General features: G+C 45.7%; 3 protein-coding genes and 1 pseudogene across 5 annotated transcripts in view; 2 read left to right on the plus strand and 2 right to left on the minus strand.

The window, feature by feature from the left end:
• Nucleotides 1-259: 259 nt before the first annotated feature.
• On the minus strand, nt 260-3,848 carry LOC147607689 (uncharacterized). Of its 2 annotated transcripts, none has more exons than XM_086790308.1 (4): nt 3,711-3,848; nt 2,135-2,247; nt 1,513-1,843; nt 260-1,243 (listed from the first exon to the last, which is right to left on the minus strand). In XM_086790308.1, exons 1-4 carry the CDS (start codon nt 3,721-3,723, stop codon nt 735-737), a joined length of 966 nt encoding a protein of 321 aa, XP_086646434.1. In that variant the 5' UTR covers nt 3,724-3,848; the 3' UTR covers nt 260-734. The 2 variants fall into 2 exon arrangements, with proteins under 2 accessions (XP_086646434.1, XP_086646433.1); XM_086790307.1 differs by having other exon boundaries at nt 2,135-2,315.
• Nucleotides 3,578-24,521, minus strand: part of LOC147607690 (putative RNA-dependent RNA polymerase 1) — a 41,129-nt pseudogene continuing 20,185 nt past the window's right edge. Inside the window, exons 3-4 of the transcript XR_015264675.1 lie at nt 4,900-5,051; nt 3,578-4,749 (exon numbers count right to left, since the gene is read on the minus strand). The product of XR_015264675.1 is annotated as a putative RNA-dependent RNA polymerase 1 (transcript). The remainder of the gene's footprint in view (nt 4,750-4,899; nt 5,052-24,521) is intronic.
• On the plus strand, nt 15,411-16,883 carry LOC147607691 (uncharacterized). The gene is made up of 3 exons (XM_086790306.1): nt 15,411-16,627; nt 16,711-16,729; nt 16,791-16,883. Exons 1-3 carry the CDS (start codon nt 15,426-15,428, stop codon nt 16,833-16,835), a joined length of 1,266 nt encoding a protein of 421 aa, XP_086646432.1. The 5' UTR covers nt 15,411-15,425; the 3' UTR covers nt 16,836-16,883.
• Nucleotides 16,791-17,998, plus strand: LOC147607692 (uncharacterized). Its single transcript, XM_086790309.1, has 2 exons — nt 16,791-17,032; nt 17,153-17,998. The coding sequence occupies exons 1-2, from the start codon at nt 16,895-16,897 to the stop codon at nt 17,612-17,614; spliced, it is 600 nt and encodes a 199-aa protein (XP_086646435.1). The 5' UTR covers nt 16,791-16,894; the 3' UTR covers nt 17,615-17,998.

Here is a 24,521-nt window from a genome sequence, read left to right on the forward strand (position 1 = left end):
ATGCTTGTTGAGAGAGAGTGAGATTATTTTCATAAGCTTGCACTTCATTAACGAAAATCACGTATGCACGTGATTGTTTCCGAAGTGCACGTTTAGCTTGGATATGGGATAATAATGGATATATCTCAAGAGAACAATCACCACTAATTACATGAGAGTACCATTATGCGTGAAATCCATCGTATGCATAAAATAATCAATATGTGGATTGAATTCATGTCTAAATGGCATACCAAGTATGATGTCATTAGAATGCAAAGGTGCAATGAGAAAGTTTCATTTTTGTTTAATAAGGTCCAATTTGTATCTCAAGGTCATGTACTTCACGAGTGCCCATGTAGCGTGTGCCTTGAAATGTAGATTTAACCTTATAACATGAAGGATAAGTCTCCAAATGCAATCTACAAACTGCCTTTTAAGAAATAAAATCATACGTACTACCATCATCATGCAAAATAGTGATATCATTACTATTAATAGATCCTTTCATATACGAAGCAAAGAGTGAGCAGTGATTGAAGTACCTCTGCCAATTTGCTTTACGTACCCACTTCTTCATTGTTGAGTTGTTCTTCCATCCAATCTGGAGCCGTATCACCATCACCATCACCATCGTAGTATGTGTCGTCTTTGATATTGTGAAGTTGTGCCACTTGAGTAGTACGAAAGGTACACTTGCCGGCTCGATGTCCCACCACTCGATGACACTTGAAGCATATAGGCACATTATTGCCCTAACAAGATTGGGTAGGGCGAGGAGTGGGTGCATTACTATTGTGACTAGAATTGGGTTTGGGGTGTACATTGCTTGGGTCGGTAGTATTAAAATTGTTCTTTACATTTGAATTGGAAAAAGTGTGTGCATTGCTACTACCATTACCAAAATTACTATTATTACCATTCCATGGACGTCGTTGTTTGTGATGAAGGAGATTGATAAAATTGAGGGCATCGAAAAGAAGATACGAAACTTTGATTCCCCCCACGAAAGAAGATTGTCGATTGGGTGGAGAAGCATACTGACCATTGCGAGGTAATTGACAAGGCAAACCTTTCTTGCGCTCGGAATTATGAGCAAGAGAGATTGCGTCATCAAGAGAAGTTGGCTTAAACATATTCATATCCGCTTGAATAGTTGTCTCAAGACCATCTTCATAATTTTGTGGGAGTGACTCTTCAGGAACATCCTCGACCATACGAAGCATAAGAAGTGATTGCAAAAATCTCTCCGCGTATTGAGAAACTGTATCACGACATGTCATGCATTCCATGCTCAATGAGTGTTAAGGTGGAATTGTGGAGGAAGAAAAGCAAACTTAAATTTGTCTTGGAATTGATCCCAAGCAAGAGGCTTGGTAGGACCCATGCAAAGTGTGTTCTACCACAAAGAAGCTTGATCACTCAAATGATTAGTAGCACATTTTATTTTATCTTCCTTGAAAAATCGTTCACCAGCAAAATAATCATCAAATTAAGTCAACCAAGAAAGAACTAGACGACCATCCTTTTTACCGTCAAATTTGAAGAACGTGAATGCGCGACAGCTGATCTTGGAGTCATTGTGAGTGTGTTGTTGCGAGTCGAAAACGGATTTGAGAATCTTGCTCAAGCGATCATCTTCGGGAGGCATTACATCAAGAGATTCCTCATGACCGCACTGGCGTTTGCGTTGTTCTTCAAGTTGCATCTTGAGTAGAAGAATGTGCTCCTCCAAAGTAGGAGCGAGAAGAGGTGACACATTCGAAATGGTTGGTGGTTGAGTGCCATTATCAGAATCCATGGCTGTAGATGCTTGGTAGAAATCGGGGATGGAGCGGAAGCAAAGATTTGGAAAAATATACCCCTTCAAAAGATATATGTATTTTAAAAAAATACTTCTTTTTTCTTTTTTTCTTAAAAAAAATTATACTTCTTCTCTCTCCTTCTTCTTTTTTCCTCTTCTGTTCTCTCTACTTCTTCTCTCTTTCTTCTTCTCTTCTCTTTCTTCTTTTCTTCCTTCTTCTTTTCTTTTACTCTTCTTAGTTTTCTTATTCTTCTCACGTGCTCACCATAGAGCGCCACACGCAGCCTTGTATTAATCCCATGTAGTGTCAAGAAGAGAGAAGGAGCTAAGTATAAAGGGAAGAATAAGCACCTCTTTGTCTTTGTCTCTTATGAGACACCCACGTTGGTGTGTGGGTGGGTGGAGTCGCCGGTGCGCGCTGCCCGTTCGTCCGCCGGGATTGGAATTGCGCTCTTGTCGGTCGCCTGTTACCAGCAATTGGGCAGGAGGTTGAGTTTGCTGATTTTGATTTTCTTCTGGTGTATCATTGTATCTGATGATAGGAGAGAGTTTCTATGTGTATGAGAGAATGTGTATGCAAGACGGGTGTGAGAAGAGTGCATGTGCATGTGCATGTGTATATGTGTGAGAGGGTTGTGTCTGTGCACATAACATAGACATAGAGAGAATGCATGTGAGAGACCCACGTAGATAAAAGTATGTGAGAGTCACATACATGCACACACACACACATACACGTGCACAAAAATACACACATACACGCACACTTGCACACACATACACATGCAAAAATGCATATACACACATGCATGCAGTCATATGCTTGCATACACATATACATATGTATGCATATGCATACGAACAAAAACTTCATGCCGACTTATACTAACAATAGAATATTGAAAAAGAATCGATTCTAAAAAGGAGAATTGAATGGAGCCTTAGGGAATAAAATTTTAAAAACAACGTTTTAGAGAATATACCTCAAAATTTAATTTAAACCAAGGAAAAGGACCATTTCGATGCTCCCTTTTTTTTAATGGCTTCAACCATTTGCAATAGTACTAGTAACAACTAAGATTGCATTATACAACATTTACATGGTATCTGAGGCTTTCAAATGTTTGCTTAAACTCCTAACTAAAAGATCCAAGTTGATGTTTGATCCCTCTAGTGGATGTGAATTAATGTTTGATCCCTCTAGTGGGTGTCTGTGGTGGTGTTACTAGAAAGCTACAGCTAGACAGCTCAAAGGAAAAAATTGAAAAGCTACAGCTAGACAGCTTAAATGAAAATTTAAAATTAACTCACTAGTTCTACACCCCCATGCTGTTGTGGCACTGTCCCAACTCGTGCACAGTCTGCCCCTTTGTACACTGCTGTCACGTGAGCTAGAGGAGAAGCAAAGGAGATGGTTCTAGAGATGGCTAGCGAGAGTGAAGTGGCAGGGGGAAAACCTATGCTTATTAGATAGTATAGATATAGATTAGCTCTTTCACACGGGAGACTCTCCATCCACAAGCTTGGGTGGGGAAGATCCCCCCAATTTTTGGGATTTTTCTTGCTTTTTTCTGAAAAACGTAGGCACCCAAAGTCTGTAAACCCCCTGAAGTTCTTATGGGTGCATCACATTGAGGGTGGGTCTTACAAAAAACTGGTCCCCTACCCATGGGATGTGTGGGGGTTGGGCAAGGGTTAGGTTGGTAAAATCTCTCTTTTTTCGCAGGCTGCCTGTGAGTCTTGGAGAGGCAAGGTTGCTCATCCAATCATCCAATGTTAGTGCACCATGAAAAAGCATCATAGACCTTTGAAGATTGATGCAACAGCAATGTACAATCCCATGTAGCCAGGAATTTATTTATCCTCTTTTCAGACAAAATAGTGATTTGAGCGGCCTATTTACTATGCCTGGGTTCAGGATTCAAACCTGGGCTGCTCATTTGGCATCCAGGTGGGCGCCCCTCAGTCCCAAAAATTCAATGCCTGAATCTGTCCGAGAAAAAACCCACAGCGCTAACTCTTCTTAATATACAAGACGAGCATTGTCCACCACCACCATCAGAAGCTCCTGTTACATTGGCAATTCTGGATGTGCTCTACATCTAACATGATCTTTCAGCATGGCGCTTAAACTCTCTTTTGCAGTGAACGTCACCCATTCACAACTCTATGCATTTTTTTGATGGCCAAGAGCTTGTCATAAACCACCCAAGGGAAGCTAAGCAGATGCTCATGCTCAAAATCTTCATAAGAATTGGACTCCACAACATAATCTGGATGATAGGTCACATGATACCACGCCGACGCTTTTGCCAATTCTTCTTGAAAGAACACCGGCGACACATCACCATGATCATCATCCATGCTCTCTTCATGGCTCCTTAACCAGCTCCTGGCTTCCCTTTTCAAAGAGTTCATGGTTCTTTGTATCCTCTCTTTGACTTCTCCTGGTCTCTTCTGATACAATCTAGACAAGCTAAGAATGTTACCTGTGAAGATCTCAGCCTCGCTTTTCACATCATACTGATACATCAAAGCAAGTAACTTTTCATCATAATAGCGTTTCAGTGCATGTGCTTCTTCCACATAATGCTCAAACCCATGTATCTCTAGCTCTTTATCATAGCATCCAGCTGCCTCTTGCTTAGTAAAAGGGGAAATCTTCTTGTCCTCGCTATCCTTTATGACTGATCTATAGAGCTTCCCAAGCACCCTCTCTGATTTGTATGTGGTTTTATCATTCTTTTCCATGAAATCTGGGTATGCCTTTGGCCGAAGGTTGGTAGGTAAAATCACTGGTACTCCGGTCTTTGGGAAATCAACAGCTGCAGAGCACAACTTTGCAAGCATCAAACATTTTGTATCTCGAGCCTTTGCAAGTTCAGTATCAGCAAAGACTGTGTGTGCATTTGATATGAGCCCTAGACTGTCATTGGTCATGAAGTCTACGAATCAATTTCCTGTGTGAAAAACATATCACACGTAGTAAGCACACAGGTTAAACATGCGCGGGTGAGGGGGGGGGCACTAAGGCATGTAGAGGAGGAACAGTACAAGAAATGAATTTAATGAAGCTGATCGCGTCTTTCCATTGTCACTGTGGGGTGAGTGGCTTGCCTGAATTGTTACTGGATGATCTTGCAATTTAGGTGGCGGTGGCTGGTAGTCCATAGGTGGATCTACTGCTGAGGGGATCAACTCCTCATCCCAGCTCACAAAATACAAATCTCCATCCAGATCACTGCCTGAACATTCATTTGGATGAGGCCTGCAATAAGACGCAACAAGACATGCTACAACTTGATTATTCTCTCATTAAAAATGTTATCAGAAAAGCACACTACATGTCTTGTGAAGCCAAAGCAAGACAAAATATAATTAAAAAGTAGTCCTTTCTTCCCAAAAACAGGACAGTGAAATTATGTCATGCAGTTCGAAACAATCCTTGACCAAGACTCGTCCCCAAGACGATCGACCAACTGTGGTGATAGGAACTGCTTTTGAGAGCTTCCTCGAACTTGGCCCACTGGTACACGACAACCACAGTCACGGCTTTCTTACTGTTATGCAACCAGTCTTTCCACCATGCGCACAGGCAGCCAACATGTCCTTTTTGGATTTTAAACTAATGCAGCCAAGAATGCAAAGCTGAAGGACCGAGTATATCATCATACTTTCCTTCTTTCTGACATGGGTGGTTGACTGAGAGGATACGTGCGAACTACTGGAGGATCGCCATGAACTCCTGGTGCTGCCATTCCACCTCAGCTTAATGGTGGTCCTCCTGGCATGTCAAGTCTCCTTGGCCTCGCATCGCTGATGCTCCCGGTCAGCCTCAGACTCCGATCTCATCTGCTCAAACTCTAGAGTATATTGGGTCTCAAACGGTTGAATCATTTGCATCATGATGAGGGCCATTGGGGTGATAACTAGTAGCAAGAATAACTTTGTCCTTTTCGGACATTTGTACCACAAAAACTTACGCTACAAATTGATGCCACAAAGAATGCAAAGCAGAAGGATACAGTTTATCATCAAACTTTCTGAGCACGATCTTCTTTGGCACATGGCAAGCTACTCAGGCTTGAATCCTAGCTTCACCTCCACCTCCGTGCACGATGGAAAGAAGACTACCTCAACATAGCCACAAACACAAAATAAGAAAATACTGCCAAAAGGAGAATGTTTCACCCCTTCCGTATATACTAATGTCACATGCACCCATGCACTAAGGTGCGGTGTGACACAATGGCTCATCATCAGTGCCTACTTTTTTTATCCAACTGGCCTTAGGCCCAAGATCCTCCCATAGCTATCATTTTTCATCGCCCAAAGGTGTTTTTTCCGAGCAAGCACCTTGTGGGGTTTTGAACCCAAGACCTCCTGGTCCTAGACAAACACCTTCACCACTTGAGCTATCACCTCATTGGCTCATCAGTGCCATACTTGTATAGAAGTAGTACCTTTTTAGGAAAATTTGTCATATACCATGACCCCATTGTGAGCCCTAGTCCAGGGACATGCCAAGCACGAGCAACATAGGCCATTCCAAGCCTTAGAGTCTGTCACACTTAACCCACTTGGAGAACAGTCAAGCATATAAGTCAGCCTAGCATAGCATGCATTTAGAAGCATTTAGGTTTAGCAGAGGGATTAAGGTTCTAGGCCAGCCCTTGGGGACCAACCTAAGAGTCTTTGCCTTGTATGCCACCATAAGCCACACAAAGAGGGCAAACAGCCAGTCGGCAAGCCCTACAGGGCCTAGACAGCTAGTCGGCCAGGTGTAGATGCAGTCAGCCAGCAGCCAGGACAGCATACACCACACGTGTGGAAGCAATGTTCTGCTTTGATAGCATTTAATGCTAAAAACAGCAGTCGTGAGCACATAAAAACAGGCCGACAGCAGTAACACCCACCCACCAGCAGCAAAATTCCATATATAAGCAGCCCTCAGCCATTGCCTAAAATCATCTCATTCTTCATAGATTTCAGCAGTAGAAAAGTGCAGAAGCATGTATGCCTGAGACCCTTGTCTTGTGCATACATCAATCTCAGCCAAGCACTCTTGTGCTGCAGTCCCAAGGCAGCTTGAAGCTCTCTTCTGCATTCAGCCTTCAGCAGTGCACCTCCCTCACCAGATCTGGGTGTGCATAAAGCTCTCCGAAGTGGCTTCATAGTTGTCTTCAACCCGTTTGATGGTTCAGCAGACATTTGGTCTACAATGTCCTTGTGTTTGGCATTCCTCCGTCAATTACCTTCGGTACGTTTTCTGCATTGTAACAGAAATTTTCCGAAGTAATAAAGCAAATACTCCTGGTTGCCGTAGGGGGCCCTTAAGTGGGTAGATTGGGACCCAATCTCGTGCCGTCTCTGCATTCTCTCTCTCTTCGGCTCTATCTCCTGTGAATAAAGATAAAAGTGGATTGCTTGATGTTCACTAACATAAAGGTATAAAGGTCTTGTTGTGCATTACACAATCATAGCAGTTGCATGTTACAACTAATAACTCCGGTTCCCACGTGCAAACCTGCTCGTCTACACCCAATCTTTGCCCCGTTCCCTAGTTTCCCCATGCTTACGCACCAATTGGGTTCTCTTGCCATCTTGGCTCAACCAACCTTCCTTAGACAGCTTGCCTCACATTGGCCTTCACATCCAAGGAAAGACTAAGGAGAGGTGCAGCTTCCCCACCTAGTCATTTGTGCCCCCCCTTGCCCCATCACATCCTCCCCTTGTCTTACTCCTTTGAGCATTGACACCCTCCCCGCCGGTTTCCTCCCGTCCTAGCCCGTCGCCTCTCTCTGCCCCACCACCATATCCACCTACTCCCTCGGTTGCCTGTCTCCCCACCTCCTACGTCCCACCCCCCACCCCCCGCCCCTGCTTTTGACCGGTCATCTGTGCTCATTAGATAGCCGGTCCATGCCCTTGGCTTTCCCCACTTTGGAGGACTTCATGGCAGCCCCTCCATCTATGCCGTCCAAGGACTGTTCCGAACGGAGGAGATTTGAAGAGAAGAATTCTAAATGAGGCTTGACACAAACCTATTGCAGGACATCCCAGATATGTGAAGACTTTCATGGCTATAACGAAATGTTTCTTTTGGCCAGGACTCAAGAAGGATGTATTACAACATGTCCTTCGATGCTTAATCTACCAAAAGATCAAGGATGAAGGAATAAAACTACCAGAAAAGTTGCATTCTTAAGACATCCCGCAAATGGAATGGGAATGCATAAGCATGGATTTCATCATTGGATTACCTTTGGTAAATGTAGGACTCCATCCTAGCAGTAGTGGATCGTCTAGCAAAGATTGCCAAAAATTGTCCCAGAAATCTAAGAGGAACTGAGGAGGGAGTGAAAGCATTTTATGCCATGTGGAGTGCCAAGTGTAAACACGGGCTTACCAGGGGCACTTTTTATCCCTTGCGGATCTTTTCCCTAGGACGTCCGTCGTGAAAGGACACCGCTTATGGTTTAGGGTTTGTTGTGACTTCTACTTTCACTTTATTATTATGATGTGACTACGTGCATACCACATCTACACGTCTTGTCATTGCCGCCTCTCTATGTACTCCTTGTGTGAGTGAGGTTGCTGCTCTGCACGTATCCATTTCCCTCCTTTCCAACATTTGGTATTAGAACTCTGGTTCTGTAGGTAAGCCCTACAAAGCCAAAGCTCCGCCCGAACTCCTCCCTCCGCCGCCAAGTCAGCCACCACCCATTTTCACCACCAAAAATGGGCGGCCCTCGTGGGGAGAGACCGCCACCTCCCTCCTCCAACCAGTGGCACACAGCACCGCCGCTGCGCCACCCAGCCGGTGGTAGTAGTGGGGAGAGCACCACCATCGTCCCGCCCAGTGGCTGAGATCCAAGGACATCCACTACCAAAAGCAAGCCGCCCTAATGGGGAGAGCACCATAGCTTCTCCTCCCAGCCGGTGGCAGAGCACCACCACCGCCCCACCCAACCGGCGGCAGTAGCGGAGAGAGGCTCACCCCCGCGGCTGAGATCCAGGGGTGAGTGTAGGCATTCCAGAGCGTGACTGCTGCCTCCACGCTACTGTCCAGACAGTCTCCCTACTCCAACTTCCCTGGAAGAGTTCGCTTCAGCACCAGAGAGGCTTCTGAGTGCTACATCAGCTACCTACACCGATTTCTGGCTCCAGAAGATACTCACCAGTAAATTCTTTATACTCTACATCAGCTCCCTTCTGAGTGCTACATCAGCTCCATGCACCTATTTCTGGCTCCAAAAGATACTTGCCAGTACATTCTTTATACTCTACACTTTGTCTTTTTCTTCATATACTTGTTGCTACAGTGAGCCACTACGCATCATCTGGGTGCATTCAGTGGGGCACTATCTGCAGTGCGTTTGGCACTAGCGTGGGACTGGATTCTTTTCTATAGGATCTATGGCTCAGAATGCATCGGATGTGTTTAGGGTTTTGTCCCAAGAGGTGGCAACCTACTCCCTATGGAGTTTTATGGTTAGAAATCTGGCTGTGGCTAAAGACCTTTGGGGTTATGTGAATGGTGAAGATGTACGTCCAGCAGATGTTGTCAGAATATGCAGCGGAAATGACAACCAAACTTGGGTAGACAAGAGCAAGTAGACTGCAGAAAATAATCAGCACAAGAAACACAGAGAGATAGGTGTGTAAACTCTTCTCTATACACAAGATCCCTAAAAACTGAATGAGAAAGTGGTGGGGGCTGAGGGGCAATATATACATCTCCATGTGAGCAGTCGGCCAGCTCCAGAAGGTGCCCACGACTGTGTAAAATGTCCACGACTGCTGAAAATAGCAGTCGGCCAGCTACAGATGCCTACGCCTGAGCAAAGCAAGTCGGCCAGCACTCCTACAGCCCACGACTGAAGTAGATCAAGTCGGCCAGCAATAGGATGCTCCTGGCATCACCTGGCAGCCCTCCAGCCACTAGAAAAAAATGGGAAAAATAGGGAAAAAATACGGGGAGTGTGGAAAAATGATATACGGGCGGGCACACCCACAACAGAGGCCCTCGTGTATACAAATAGATAGGAGATGACTTCTAACACCCCCTCTCAGCTCCTGGCTGTGAAACCAAACCCAGGGAGCTGGAGTGCCGCCTGAGCGTAGCCTGAGGTAGAGACTTCGTGAAGAGGTCCGCCGCATTGTCCTCCGTCGAACAATAAAGTAGCAAGATGTCACCCGCCAAGATCTTCTCACGAACAAAGTGATATTGTATCTCTATATGCTTGGTCCGGGCATGGAAAACCGGATTCCGAGCAATAGCTATACAACTCTGGTTATCACACTGGATGACTGTGGGCTCCCTCTGTAGAAACCCCATCTCGCCTAGCAGCCTCCGCAGCCATACAACCTCACAAGCAGCACCACAAGCAGCCCGATACTCTGCCTCTGTCGAAGAAAGGGCAATAGTTGGCTGCTTCTTGCTGCTCCAAGAAACCGCTCCTGAGCCGAGGGTAAAAGTGTATCCTGAAGTAGACCTCCTCGTGTCTGGATCTCCTCCCCAATCTGAGTCACTCCAACCTTGGAGCTTGACTCCATTCCCTCCTGTGTAAAAGAGTCCCAGATCCTTCGTATTCTGCAGATACCGCAAGATCCGCAATCCTGCGTCCCAATGAGTCTTCAATGGCGTCTGCATAAAAGAGCTCAACAGTCCCACGGAGAAGCTCAAGTCCAATCTGGTGTTCAACAACCAGATCAATGAACCAACCAACTTCCGGTACTGCGAGGCATCAACTGGCTCACAAGGATCTGTAACGGTTAACTTTGTGTTCGGGTCCATCGGCGAAGTAATAGGCTTGCAGTTCTCCATCCCAAAGGCCTCAAGCAACTCATGAACATACCGCTGCTGAGAGACGAAAAACCCCCTCTGGGTCTGCCAGATCTCCAATCCCAAGAAGAAGTCGAGTAAACCTAAGTCGGTCATCTCAAACTCCTTTGACAAGGCAGCCTTCGTCACTCCAATGTGCTCCACATGACCGCCGGTGAGAATGAGATCATCCACATAAAGGATGATAAGTGTGACCATGCCGCGTTCCCGAAAGAGATACAGGTTCGGATCTGCAACCGATCTCTGAAATCCAGTCCAAATAAAGAAGGAATCAATCTTCTGATTCCAAGCCCTGGGAGCCTGCTCTTAAGACCATACAAGGCCTTACGTAACCTGTAAACCATCCCTTCCGATCCTGGAACAATAAAGCCTGGAGGCTGCTCAACGTACACCTCCTCCTGCAGGTCACCATTAAGGAACGCTGATTTTACATCCATCTGGTACACGGGCCACCTCTGAGAAGAAGCAAGGGCAAGAACGGTCCGAATCGTGGTCATCCGCGCTGTCGGTGCAAAGGTATCCTCGTAGTCGATGCCTGGCCGCTGAGCATAACCCTTAGCCACGAGCCTGGCTTTGTGTTTGTCCACCGACCCATCAGCCGCGTACTTGGTCTTAAAGACCCATTTGACACCAATGACTGACCGCTTCGACGGCCTCGGTACCAACTCCCAAGTGTTGTTCTTCTCGATGGCGTCAAGTTCCACCTGCATGGCTTCCCTCCAAGTATCCTGTGAAAGGGCCTCCTTTACGGAAGTGGGCTCTTTATCCCGCATGATACGAGACATAAGAGCATAGTTCACCTAAAGAAGCTCCGCCGTGTTGCTTTTATCTCGGACTTGATGTGATCTTCGAGGGCCGTCCTCTGTGGTCCACTCGGAGGGTAGCTCCGTGACACCTGACTCCCGAAGGGTGTCAAACAACCACCTAGGTACTCGAACAGATCGTGGAGCCTCCTGTGGTCGCGGGGGCTCAACTCCAGCTGCGGGCTCAACCTCCTGTGATGACTGAGGTGGATCAACTGGAGTAGTATACTGGGAATCATCATCAGACTCCTCTGGATCTCCAAGAAGTGGCGGCTCCTCGACAGTGGATGCTGGAACATGCTCGTCAAAGACCACATCCCAACTGACAATAATCTCGTTCCTCTCTGGATCATACAACTTGTATCCCTTGGAAAGAGAGTTATACCCCACAAATACCAGCTTGCGGGACTTGGAGTCAAGCTTCCCCCTCTGCTTCTTCGGAATATGTACATACGCGTCACTCCCAAAGACACGGAAGTGCGAGACATCGGGTTTCCTGCCAAAATATGCCTCAAATGGAGTCATGTGGGGTACAGAAGTCGTCGGAGAGCGGTTAATGGTATGGACAGCTGTTGCCACAGCCTCACCCCAAAGTGGACGAGGAAGATCTCGATGCTCCAGCATAGTCCTCGCCATCTCCACCACAGTCCTGTTCTTACGTTCAACAACTCCATTCTCCGAAGGCGATCCGGTATTGGCCAATTCCCTCTTGATGCCATGATCTGCACAAAACCGAAAAAATACAGTCGAGGAGAATTCACCTCCTTTGTCAGCCCTGAGAGTCTTGACCTGAAATCCAGACTCTTTCTCCACCATCACGTGCCAATCCTTGAACCGAGCAAAAGCCTGGTCCTTCTGGGAAAGAAAGTAGACCCACGTGAATCTGGTACAATCATCAACAAGCAGCATGAAGTAGAGAGATCCTCCCAAGGATGGTATTTGCTGTGGTCCACACAAGTCAGTGTGAATCAACTCCAATGGTTTCGAAGCCCGCCTGGAAGCCTGCTTCGGAAAGGATTCCCTGTGCTGCTTACCACGGATGCAAGAACTGCAGCGTCCTTGCCTACTACCAACATCTGGCAAGCCAACCACCATCTGGTCCCGGAAGGCGCGCCGCAAAGCATCCACATTTAAGTGGCCAAAACGAAAGTGCCACAAATCTCCGACCTGAGAGCCTGTCAGTGAGGAGAGTGCAGAGAGCTTGTAGATGCCATTCTCCACACCGCCTTCCCAAACAACTTTGCCTGTCTCACGGTCCCTCAGAGCAACTGAATGCTTTTCAAATTCCACCCGAAAGCCAGTCTTGCATACCTCATGCACTGACAAAAGATGAAAGCCCAGAGCAGGGACATAAAGAACACGGGAAGCATGCTTGCCCCCCTTGCCGTCGGGAATAATCTCCATCCGGCCCTCACTATGTATCGGAATAGTGGAGTTATCGCCAATAGAAATACGACCTGACTGCCGTTTCAGATCCAGGAAGAAGTCACGGGATGGAGTCATGTGCCTGGAAGCACCACCGTCGAGAATCCATTCCCAGGTATCCTTTGCGGTGAAGCCAACTGCCTCCTCGCTCGAAGATGATGAAGCATCGGAGTCCACCATCTCCAAGTGCACAAATGCCGGAGTCTTCGCAGCTGAGGCTGAGGAATCAGCACTCTTCCCTGTCCGCTTGGGGCACTTCCTCCAATAGTGGCCTTTCTCGCCACAATCATTACACGATCTTTCGGCCTTCAGCTTCTCTCGTTCTGGATCAGGCTTCTTCTCAGAAGACTTCTCCGGTGAAGCCTTCCCTTTGCCCTTGTTGGTATTACGGCCTTTCGACCGTTGGCCAGTTAAGGCCTCCGAACCTCCGCCGTGAGGAGGGTTCGTGAAACGTTCCTCTTGGTCCAAGACCATTGGCACAAGCTCCTCCCAAGTAATGGTGCTGAGCCTGCCACTCGTGATCAACGAGAAATAGAAAGCGGAATACTGACCAGGCAAGTGGGAAAGTAACGTGATGGCCATGTCTTCGGATGATATCTCTTTCCCAGCTTGAAGGACTTCCTGCTGAAGGGCCTGCAGCTTGTTAATGTGTTCCCGCATCGTCGAAGACTTTGCAGGGTTCATAACCCGCATCTGCACTTCCAAGGATATCCGCTTCATGGGTGACACCCTGTTGTACAAAGAAGCCAAGTGCTCCCATATGCCTCTCGCCAGCGTCATGTGCTTCACATGGTTGATCACATGTGGTGTGCAATTGAGGAATATAAACGACCGGACCCTGGCGTTGACACGGTCCCACATGTGTGCTTGTGCCTCTCGGTCCTTCCTCGTCGATAATAACTCCCCTTCCTCAGCTTCCGGCCGTGGCACCCCAATGATAATAAAATCAGCAAGATCATATGACTCCAAAACTGACTCCATCATGACCTTCCAGATGCCATAATTGGACCCGTCCAACTGACGATCCACTGGGAACGTGGGGAGAGTCGGAATCTTCACGTGCTTCTCAACCATCTCGAGTAAATCTGCCATCTCGGAGAGTAACCTGAAAGGGTGGGTGGGTGGGAAAAAATCTGAAAATCAGAAAATATGCAAGTGGCTGTCCAGCCCCTTTGCCCGCCTTCCTCTTGCACCTTCTCTTCCCGTTCAGCCCGGAACAGTCCACCGATCAGCAACCTGTTGCTCCCCCTCTTGCTCAGAAAAAACGCCCAAGATCTCCTAGAGCCTAGGGCTCTGATACCATGTCAGAATATGCAGCGGAAATGACAACCAAACTTGGGTAGACAAGAGCAAGTAGACTGCAGAAAATAATCAGCACAAGAAACACAGAGAGATAGGTGTGTAAACTCTTCTCTATACACAAGATCCCTAAAAACTGAATGAGAAAGTGGTGGGGGCTGAGGGGCAATATATACATCTCCATGTGAGCAGTCGGCCAGCTCCAGAAGGTGCCCACGACTGTGTAAAATGTCCACGACTGCTGAAAATAGCAGTCGGCCAGCTACAGATGCCTACGCCTGAGCAAAGCAAGTCGGCCAGCACTCCTACAGCCCACGACTGAAGTAGATCAAGTCGGCCAGCAATAGGATGCTCCTGGCATCACCTGGCAGCCCTCCAGCCACTAGAAAAAAATGGGAAAAATAGGGAAAAAATACGGGGAGTGTGGAAAAATGATATACGGGCGGGCACACCCACAACAGAGGCCCTCGTGTATACAAATAGACAGGAGATGACTTCTAACAGATGTATCTCTTGCCACTCCTCAAAGGGGTGAGCGAGGTGCCCAGGCAGCTGCTCCTACAGTTGCTAGTACTGCTACTCAAGAGCAGTGTTGCATAGAAACGCGTTTCATACACTTTTGAAACGTACGAAACGTTTCGAAACGTTTCGTACAGTATGAAACGCGTTTCATACATCATGCAGTTTTTAAAAACCTTAAAAAACGTTTTCTTTCCTGGATTCGTACGGCGCATATTATCACGCTTCCCAGTGGCCGCCGCATGTGAGTTCGCCGATTTGCGTGCCATCCTTCTTGTCCTTCCATCGCTTCTGTCGACCCCCTGCTCCTTGGTGTCCTTGGGCCTTGTGGAGGTCTTCCAAAGGGGTAATGTCCTGTTTTGCTTTAAGTTGGTTTTCTCTGCACAACTCACAAAACAGCACACTTTTTTCTCTTCCATCAATATTTATGGCATATCTTCCACGGTCCACCCTTGCTCTATTGAGATTAGTTTATGTTATGTGTCGCACTTGCAGGGCCAACAATCTGCATTTATCCTCGTCTTGTAGGATGCCTTGAACAGGTGATTCTCTTTGGAACAATGTCACCTTCGAGTCTAGATATGGTGGCTCAGGCTCCAGAAAGTGGAAATGCAACTTTTGTACTGATAAGCACCATGGCAGTGTCACCAGGTTGAAGGCACATTTCTCACAAACAAAGGGTTTCGGCATTGGGCCATGTAAGCATGTGCCACAAGAAATCTATGATAGCCTCAAGGCTTGGAAGGCCATGCAGCTAGGTATCCCCCTTGAGGATATCCCCAATCTGGGAGAGCCTCAAGCACGTCAAAGTGTCTCCAAGAGGACTCGCAGTATCAGAGAGGAAGATACCAGTGGTGAGGTTGCAGGTGGTGTTGCAGGTGGTTCTAGCTCGGCACCTCGAGCCAAAAGAACTAGTCTTCCAGTGTTCAAGAAAGGACATGTACAGGCAGGGATGCAAAAGGCTGCCATGAAAGAGGCAACGAGGGAGTTGATGAAGTTGTTTATTCAATGTGGATTATCCTTCCACATTGTCAGGACTCCTCGATGGAAGAAGGCAATGAGAGCTATCTCCCGCATTGGGTGTGAGTGGGATGGCCCCTCCTACGAGACATTGCGCACTACTGAGCTTCGCAAGGAGCAACTGGCTGTGGAGATGGAGATGGAGCCTCTCAAGGCCACTTGGGCAAAGTATGGTTGTACTTTGCTTTGTGATGGATGGACAGATGCGCGGAAGAGAAATGTGTACAACATTCTTGTGTCCTCCTGCAAAGGCACAATGTTCATCCGTGCCATAGATGCATCGGTGCCAGGGATAGTGGTTACAGGGGAGTTCATTATGTCCCACATGCGCCAGGCAATCAATGAAATTGGGCCTGATAACATTGTGCAGGTGATCACGGACAATGGGTCCAATTGTGTATCCATGGGCAGGATGTTAGAGGAGGAGTTCCCCAAGATTGTGTGGACACCTTGTGCAGCACACAGCCTTGACTTGATGATTGAGGATGTGGGAAAGCTTGATTGGGTGAGCCATGTATTTTCAGCTGCATCTACCATGGTGAACTTTGTCACAAAGAGGCCGAAGGTTTTGAGCATGTACAGGGCCAATAGTGATCTTGAGCTTCTAAAGCCCTCCAAAACTCGGTTTGCATATATGTTTATTGTGGTGGAGAGACTAGTGAGAGTGCGACATGGCTTATTACGCACTGTTGTGTGTCGTGAATGGACAGCATGGGAGGACAAGGATGAGCCCAAGTCTATAGCATTCTCTCGTATGGTCATGAGAGATACTTGGTGGCAGGATGCAGAGGGACTTGTGAAGGCACTTCAGCCCATGTATAGTGTCCTTCGGCTCACAGACATGGAGGGAAGTACCATTGGGCTGCTTTATGAGTTCATGGACAGAATTGGTGAAGCTCTCAATGATTTCACTACCTTGTCGCGTGACAGGTGCTCACCCTTGGGCTTTAACTTTAGTCTTTGAGTTATTTTATAAATCTTGATCTCTTATGTGTGTCACATGTTACATGCAGAGTTCAAGATATTAAGGAGATCTGGAATCGGCGTTGGGATTGGTTTCATAGGCCAATCCATGCCGTTGCTCACATTTTGCATCCCCTTTGGAGGAATGAGGAGCAATACCTCAATGAGGAGCTAGAGTCAGGATGGATCGAGTACATTACCAAGTTGGTGGGAGTGGGAGGTGATATACAGCTGATGAGAAAGCTCGAGGATGAGCTTCTCATTTACCGCAACGGTAGCCATATGTTTGGGCGAGCTACTGCATTGCTCAGGGAGACACAGTTGGAGCCAGTGTCTTGGTGGGAGAAATACGGTATTGGGACACCCAACTTGGTAAGGTTTCTTGATTCTTGAATCTTGTATCTGTCTCGTGAGTCCTATTCTTTCAAAATCTACATTCAAATGCTACTCTCTTTTTGACTCTAACTTAACATTCTTTTTTGTGCAATGTAGAGACGGATTGCACTGAGAGTTCTCTCCCAGGATTGCAGTTCAGGGCCTTGTGAGAGAAACTGGAGTACATGGGCTCTTTTTCACACGAAAAAGAGAAATAGACTGTCCTCAGCACAATTGGAGAGGCTTGTCTTTTGTCATTGCAATCTCCGATTGCTAGAACAAAAGGGTCATCCCATTGAGCCTCGCCAAGTGAATCCAGATAAGATTGATATCATGAAGTGCAAGGAGATTCCCGACATTCCTCAGGAGGAGAGAGACATCTATTCTATGCTCTATGAGGAGATCATGGCTCCGGCTCGCACTACACGATCTTCTCGAGAGGCTAGTACTAGTGGTGCACCTGCACCTCTAGAGGATGAGGCCTTTGAGGACTCGGCTACCGGCAGTGACCTTGAGAGTGAGGCTCCAGAGGCAGAAGATGCAGATGAGGATGAGCATGAGGATGCAGATAGTAGCTAGCAGCTGCCAGTATCATTTTATTTGGACATGTTATTTAGTTTGAACTTTGGACATGTTATTTATTTTGATCTTGGATTTTGAGTCATGAATCATCACCCACGTGGTGATGCTTTTGATTTTTGTTTAGTCATCAGTGATCACCCACGTGATTTGTGATATCATCATATCTTACATGTATTCTGTTTTTATTGAAATGAATTCAATGTGGTCTCTTATAAGTTATGTCAATAGTTTTTTCTTTTGTATATTTCAAGTAAAAAATATACATGTTTTTTCTGTTTTGTATGAAACCTTTTTTTACCCGTTTCTTACCTTTTATGAAACGTTTCAAAACGTATGAAACCCGTTTCATACCTGCCGTTTCTGAAACGCCTGGCAACTATGCTCAAGAGCAGAAGTGATGGGATGCCTATGATGCCCAAGCTACCCAAGCTATGGCATTGATCTCCTTGTCTATCAAGAGATCTATTATTCCGCATATCTGGTCTTGCAAGACCTCGAAGATCGCTTGAGACTACGTGTCAGGCAAAGAATGAGGCCAGAGTTGCATATCTCACAAATATACTCTATGTACCAGGCATAGAGAAGAATGTGCTATCAGTCTCCTCTTTTGCTAAAAGTGGCTATGCATTCCACTTTGAGGATGACAGGTGTACAATAAGAGATAGAGAGAAGGACTATGAGCATAGTCACAAGAAAACGCATTTTTGGAGTGAGAAACCCCGAAACCCCGAAACGCAAGAAACCTTTCGAAACGTTTCAGAAACTCCTAATTTTTTTGGGTTTCTTTAAAAAAAATTGTTTCTCAAAATGTTAAAAGTTCCTATTGTTTGGAACTTTAGCAATGCAAAATTATATAGAAAAAAAACCAAAACCTTGGCGTTTCTTAGCTGAAGGCCGAAACGTTTTGCCCCGAAACGCCAAAAACCCCGAAACGTTTCTAGTGACTATGACTATGAGATAGTCACTTCTAGGACATTATACCACGGCTTGTATCAGTCCGACGCATTTGAGAAGAAAGCACAGGATGTATGTATGGTTTCTACCACCACTTTTGCCATGCAAGACGCAGAGATATGGCATGCCAAATTTGGGCATGTGAATTATGGTAATCTGATGCTTTTGCAGAGGCATAAAATGGTATAGGATATGCCACATGTTGAGCTACCTCCCAAACATGTATGTGAGGGATGTATTCTTGGTAAAATGCATCGTAAGCTTTAATGGAGATGTCTATATGTATGGTCAAAGGCAAGGGCTTGCGTCATATTTTTTGGATGGAGGCAATCATGTGTGCTACGCATGTTTTGAACAGGAGAGCACGCACATGAGAGGCAACGATGGTCATCGCTAGTGTACTCGTGAAATGGCGCATCAAGTGGCGAACAAACTAGCATGTTGACTCCTCTGCAAGTCACACACACGCAGCGGGCGCAACGGGAAAAAAGGGGAAGGGGGGGGTGCATTTGATGAAGTCGGGGTGGAGGAAGCTACAAGGGGGAAAAACAGAGTAGAAGATGACAACAGGGGGCTTGGGGAGGAGGAGGGGGGGGGGGGGGGGGGGGGGGGATGATGAGGGTTGAGGAGGGAGGTCGGAGGAAGAAGGGTTGCGAGGGAAGGGGGGTAGGGGCTGCGTGATCGGGCCTGCCAAAGGCTCCCAAGGGTCAGAGGGCCTCACGGGAATCTGGATGCTTGGAGCGATCGTGACGAGGCAACGATCTCCAGAAAGAAGGGACCGGTGGCGGGTTCGTCGAAGGTACTTGTGTGTGTGGGGGGGGGGGGGGGGGGAGGGGGATGTTCACCATCACGGGACTGCTAAGATAAGTGCTCGTAATAGTTCTCTGATAAAACCATATCATTCTATGGCCTGCTTAGTCGAATCCACCTCAACCTGATAGTATCCACGTCCCAAAGGATGAATATCAGTGATCTTTCCAATCTCACCAATAAGGCTTGCCTGCAAAAGGTCTCTAAGCTATCCACATGCTCGTAGGCAACACACAATCTTGCAAACCAAGGTGGAGGCCTCCAAGGATGCGACTATCAAAGCGAGGAGCTGGAGGTCTGCTTCTAAGAAGGAAGGGCAAGGAATGGCAGCCTCAATCGGGGATGACGAAGTGGCTGCATGGAGTCCTCTTGGAGGTAAGAAGACCAAAAGATGTCGATATTTGCCAAAAGAAAGGACCTGCCCGAAAGCTGAAAACACCTGACGAAGGGGCGAAGAGGATAGGGCTTGGGGAGACGGAACATTAATCAAAGATAAGTACAGAAGATGAATGAGTTAGATTGGCAAACATGTAGCTGATTTGATGTCAATCACGAAGAAACCAAGGACGGGCGAAAGGGCTGGCGGGCAACAAGGGGAAGAATTGGGGTGGGTGGAAGAAATAAAGAAAGAAAGTTATATTAAACATTTGCAAAAGATCCAATGGGTCTCTAAGACCAAAAGTGATACAGTAGTGACCATGTAATCTCCGCATGGTACAAAAGCAAACAAAGACTAGAGCTATGAGTTGGGAATATCAAATCTGAGCCATATGATACAAGGGCAGGAAGCGCGCAAAGGGCAAACAAAGGGGTAGTGTGCAAGAAAGGGGAGGGAGGGTGAGGACAATAGCTGGCAAAAAAGCATAGGAAGAGGGAGGTGGGGTAGCGCGAAGTGGGGGGGGGGGGGGCTCCAACAACCTCTCTCTCAATGTCAATTTAACCTTTTTTAAGTAATTCTTATGTTAGTATTGAGATTAAATTTGCTTTTTATCTCTCTCTTTTTTCGGAAAGGAGATCCTTCTATTAGTTACCAAAAAAAAAATCCACACGGGCCAAATATATCTCTGTAAAGGAAACAATAATCAAAATGAAAAAAGGGGGAGTGGTGCTCTCCTCCTTAAGCTGGCCCCTCTAGTGGGAGGGGGCTAGATCATACAAGGGGGAGGGACCAACCAAACTGGCATTCTATAATGCCAAATGGGCTCACCACTACTCATAGTGAGAAACGGGTCATCCCCCCAAGTCCCCAGGAAGCCCGCACGGCACTCCCACATGCGATCAGAGCAACCCTGGAGTTTCTCCCAATGTCCATGAAGAGTGTGAATGATGTCGAGCCATATGCTTCGGATGGACTCCGCAGGTTGAGTGCAGGTGTCCTCACTGCAACAAGCTGGACATATACGCTATGCAGAAATATTGCTGCAAATCTCCCATCACTGACAAGAACCTCGAGTCCAGTGAACTATAGATGGGACCAGAACTGGAACTGTCGTGATCTGATGATGAGCAACATGCAATGCCAGTCCCCCACTATCCTCCTCATATGCCATGACAGTCTCAAGCTCTGTGGCCCAAGCCACTGTGCCCCAAGTAACTGTACGGGGAGCCCAGTCCATAGTGAAGATGTGGAGAATCCTCTGCCAAACCAGTTGAGCCTTCGGGCAATCCCAAAGGCAATGATGTTGGGACTCATGTGGATGGCCACACCTGAAGCAAACTACAGATCTACCTTTGAAGGCCAACCAAGAGCCAACTGCTAAGCTCTAATGGGCTACTTGCCATAGAAACACTGTAATCTTCCCTGGCTGAAAACTATCCCATAGCCCCTTCCAGAAGTTGAAAAGAAACTAAGGGAGGCCCTGGGACTGCCAATGTCGTGGATCCTGGAGGGGCCGAAGGCGCGGGACCAAAAGGTGTAGCTTCTACCCTGGAGAATCTTCTCGCGTCTATGGGTTGGACCCTCAAAGAGATGGTGCTCCTGGAGGAAGAGTATGTCAATAGGTCCTCCGACTACAGCTCTGTGAAGCTCCTCTCTGAGGATCCCGTGCCTCCTCAAGCACTGCAGTCCACCCAAACCCTGAATCATAGTTGTCAGGTACATAGGTACAAAACGAGACGAAGGTACGAAAAACCGGTATCGGTACAGGACTTTTTATTTTGGGAAAATTAAGTTCGATAGAGGTACGTGTTGGAGAATTGCACAGGCAGAAACATAAACAAAACAAGAGAGAGCTTGCGGACAAGATCACCTTTTATAATAGCATGACAGCTTTACAATGGCAATTAGCCAGCAAGAAGTGTTGAACATGTACTTGGGATTGAACTGTTAAAGTGAGCAAAGAGGACCAGCCTTATATAGTGAGGATATGACCCAACCGACTGCCCTAAAATAGGCCGACCAGCTCACGAGTCACTACACAAGAGGAAAATACCTAAATGTCCATATAACACTGAGATGCACAATTCTAACACCACAAAGGGCTTTCTGCCATTCCAAGCTTCATAAGTGTTATATGCACATTATGAGTGCATATACTAGGAGGCTAACCCACATTAGGCTTGTGAGCATGGGAGAATGGGAATAAGCTCTAGTCGAGCATGGGTTAGGACTAACCTTAAGGGTTAAGGTTAGGTTCAGGCATCCAAGGGTCACACATGGGAGATGGAGAGTCAAGAGTCACTTGAGGGCCCTCCTATATAATAGGGGCATGGGGCACACTCAAGGGGGGCTTAGGCTATGGTCTCTTGATGTTATCTTGAGGCTAGGTTATGTTATGTTCTCTTGTGTAGAGGATCATAACTACTCACCTTCCATTTCACACTATGGCTACATACTATTGGATTGGAGTTATACCTCTTGATGATATGGGACATCAAGGTAAAGGTATGATGTATTTCATTATAATTCATGTGTAAATCCCTTGGGCTCGGGGATGGTCGGGTGGATGAGTTTATGCTTGATTTATGCATGTTTATGCATAACAATTATCTAGAGAGATCTTAGGGTTTTAATAGTGGTATCAGAGCAATCTCTAGTTAATTGTTGTTGATTTTTTTTTAATTGTAATTTTTGGTATTTTTTGAAGTAAATTTTAATATTTACTAAATAAAAATATTATTTTGTTGATTTGTTTAGATGATTTTGCACGTGGATCGTCGATATGGCGGTTGGAATGCGTGTTTCTTCTATTCAATGGAAAAATCAACGTTGTGGGAAAATTTTGTGAGTTTAATATCATTTTTTTTATTTTTTATGGTTTAAAATAAGCATTAATGAAAATTTTTACCAAAATACCGCATATTTTACTGCGGATATTTTTGGTAGAATGGATTCCCTGAATTTCTATAATTTATAGGAATTTTTTCTAATTTTTTATTTAAGCATTTTTATGGTTAAAAATGTATTTTTAACCAATTTTTGCGGGTTTTCCGCGGATATGCTATCCATTTTCTGTAAATTTTTTGCTAAAATGCAGTGTAGGAAAGCCAATTGATGCATTAAATGCTCTCCCGTGTGCGTGGAAATCTCTTCTCCTCTCAATTCTGAATTTTCCTTCTATTTTCCTCCCGCGTGTATAAACACCTCTTAAAAAGCTCATTTTTTATTAATGTTAATCATAATTAGGATTTAATTATGATTAAAAAATAATTAAAGCTTAATCTTCTCTCATTTAACAGAGAGAAGGAGGGGGTGGAAAAAGTGAGAAGGAATGGAGAAGAATTCAAAATTATTATATTTTGAGGCCTTATAAAATTAGAAAAGTCTTGTGTGGGCATTCTCTAGATAAACTTCTTTTATATATAGCCTACATGTATTAATGAGTGTAATCTCGTCGGCATTTTCACTTGTTGAAATCTCTTTCTTCAAAGTTCAACGAGTTTATCTTGTTGTGTTTGGATTAAGGAAATTTGGATTTTTCCTTTGTTGGCATTTCTTTCTTTAGTTCCGTATTTTAGGTGATTTATATAATCAACCTGATGGCTTACGGATAGACATATGTGACTCATCGAGACATTGATGACTCTCTATGTTGATATGGGTAACTCGAGACGCCGATAATTCCATGAGCAGATAGGAGTTTATCGGACCGCCGATGGATACCTGGTTCCTGCTCTTATAATGCCATGTTTTCCTACTTTATTCCGAATGGTTTACCAACAAGGAAATTACTTTGAGTATGAATTCCTTTGATCATCCGCAGTCTGATGGGCAAATAGAGCGTATGAATCATATTGTAGAGAATATGCTTCGTGCATATATCTCTGGAAAAGCATCAAATTGGAAAAAATATCTTCCAATGATGGAGTTTGCCTATAACAGTTTTAAACATACGGCTATTGGTTTTAGTCCGTTCATGCTTATGTATGGATATCAATCCAAGGCACCTATTGATGTCGGTCTTAAGGACATCGAGCTTGATGCATCGAGGGATTTCTTGCGTGATATGTAGGAAATGCTGACCGAAGCTCAGGATTCTATCAAGAGTGCTCAAGATAGGACACGGTTTTATGCTGATAGGGAACGCTTACCTCGGTCTTTTGAACCAAGAGCCTTGGTTTATTTAAAAGTTCCTAAAGATTCTCAAACTTTGTCAATAGGAAAATGCTCGAATTTATCTCCTAGATATCGTGGTCCATTTCGATTTATACATCGGATTGGCACGATTACGTATGAACTTAAACTACCTCCACATGTTAGAGTTCATCAAGTCTTTCATATCAATAGATTGAAAGGAAAACTGGGAGGTGAGGATAACACAGTTACTCCTCAAGAACTCGTTAAAGTCGAAGAATTATCCTATGTCCCACATGAACCTGATAAGATACTTGAATTCAGGGAAAGGAAACTTTGTAGTTGACTAATTCCTGAGGTTAAAATTAGGTGGAAAGATAGGGAAATAGAGGATTCGACTTGGGAGTCGGTTGATATTGTTTAGTGCAGTTCTCCTTTTTTTCATTGCAAGAGTGCAATGTTTTGAGAGAGGGAAAGTATGTTATATGCACATTACGAGTGCATATACTAGGAGGCTAACCCACATTAGGCTCGTGAGCATGGGAGCATGGGAACAAGCTCTAGTGGAGCATGGATTAGGACTAATCTTAAGGGTTAAGGTTAGGGTCAAGCATCCAAGGATCACAC

The sequence above is a fragment of the Cibotium barometz genome, chromosome 55, assembly GCF_041138505.1.
Source record: "Cibotium barometz isolate CiBa-2024 chromosome 55, ASM4113850v1, whole genome shotgun sequence".
Taxonomy (NCBI): domain Eukaryota; kingdom Viridiplantae; phylum Streptophyta; class Polypodiopsida; order Cyatheales; family Cibotiaceae; genus Cibotium; species Cibotium barometz.

What these genes read in the sequence shown, in the direction of transcription:
- LOC147607689 (XM_086790307.1), bottom strand. Translation starts at nt 3,730, where the DNA reads ATGCCAAATGAGCAGCCCAG. An exon ending in ATGCCAAATGAGCAGCCCAG is followed by an intron (nt 2,316 to 3,710) that starts GTTTGAATCCTG and finishes TCCTATCATCAG; the next exon opens with ATACAATGATACACCAGAAG. An exon ending in CACGTTCTTCAAATTTGACG is followed by an intron (nt 1,244 to 1,512) that starts GTAAAAAGGATG and finishes GTCGTGATACAG; the next exon opens with TTTCTCAATACGCGGAGAGA.
- LOC147607691 (XM_086790306.1), top strand. Translation starts at nt 15,426, where the DNA reads ATGCAGCTAGGTATCCCCCTTGAGGATATCCCCAATCTGGGAGAGCCT.
- LOC147607692 (XM_086790309.1), top strand. Translation starts at nt 16,895, where the DNA reads ATGAGAAAGCTCGAGGATGAGCTTCTCATTTACCGCAACGGTAGCCAT. An exon ending in GTATTGGGACACCCAACTTG is followed by an intron (nt 17,033 to 17,152) that starts GTAAGGTTTCTT and finishes TGTGCAATGTAG; the next exon opens with AGACGGATTGCACTGAGAGT.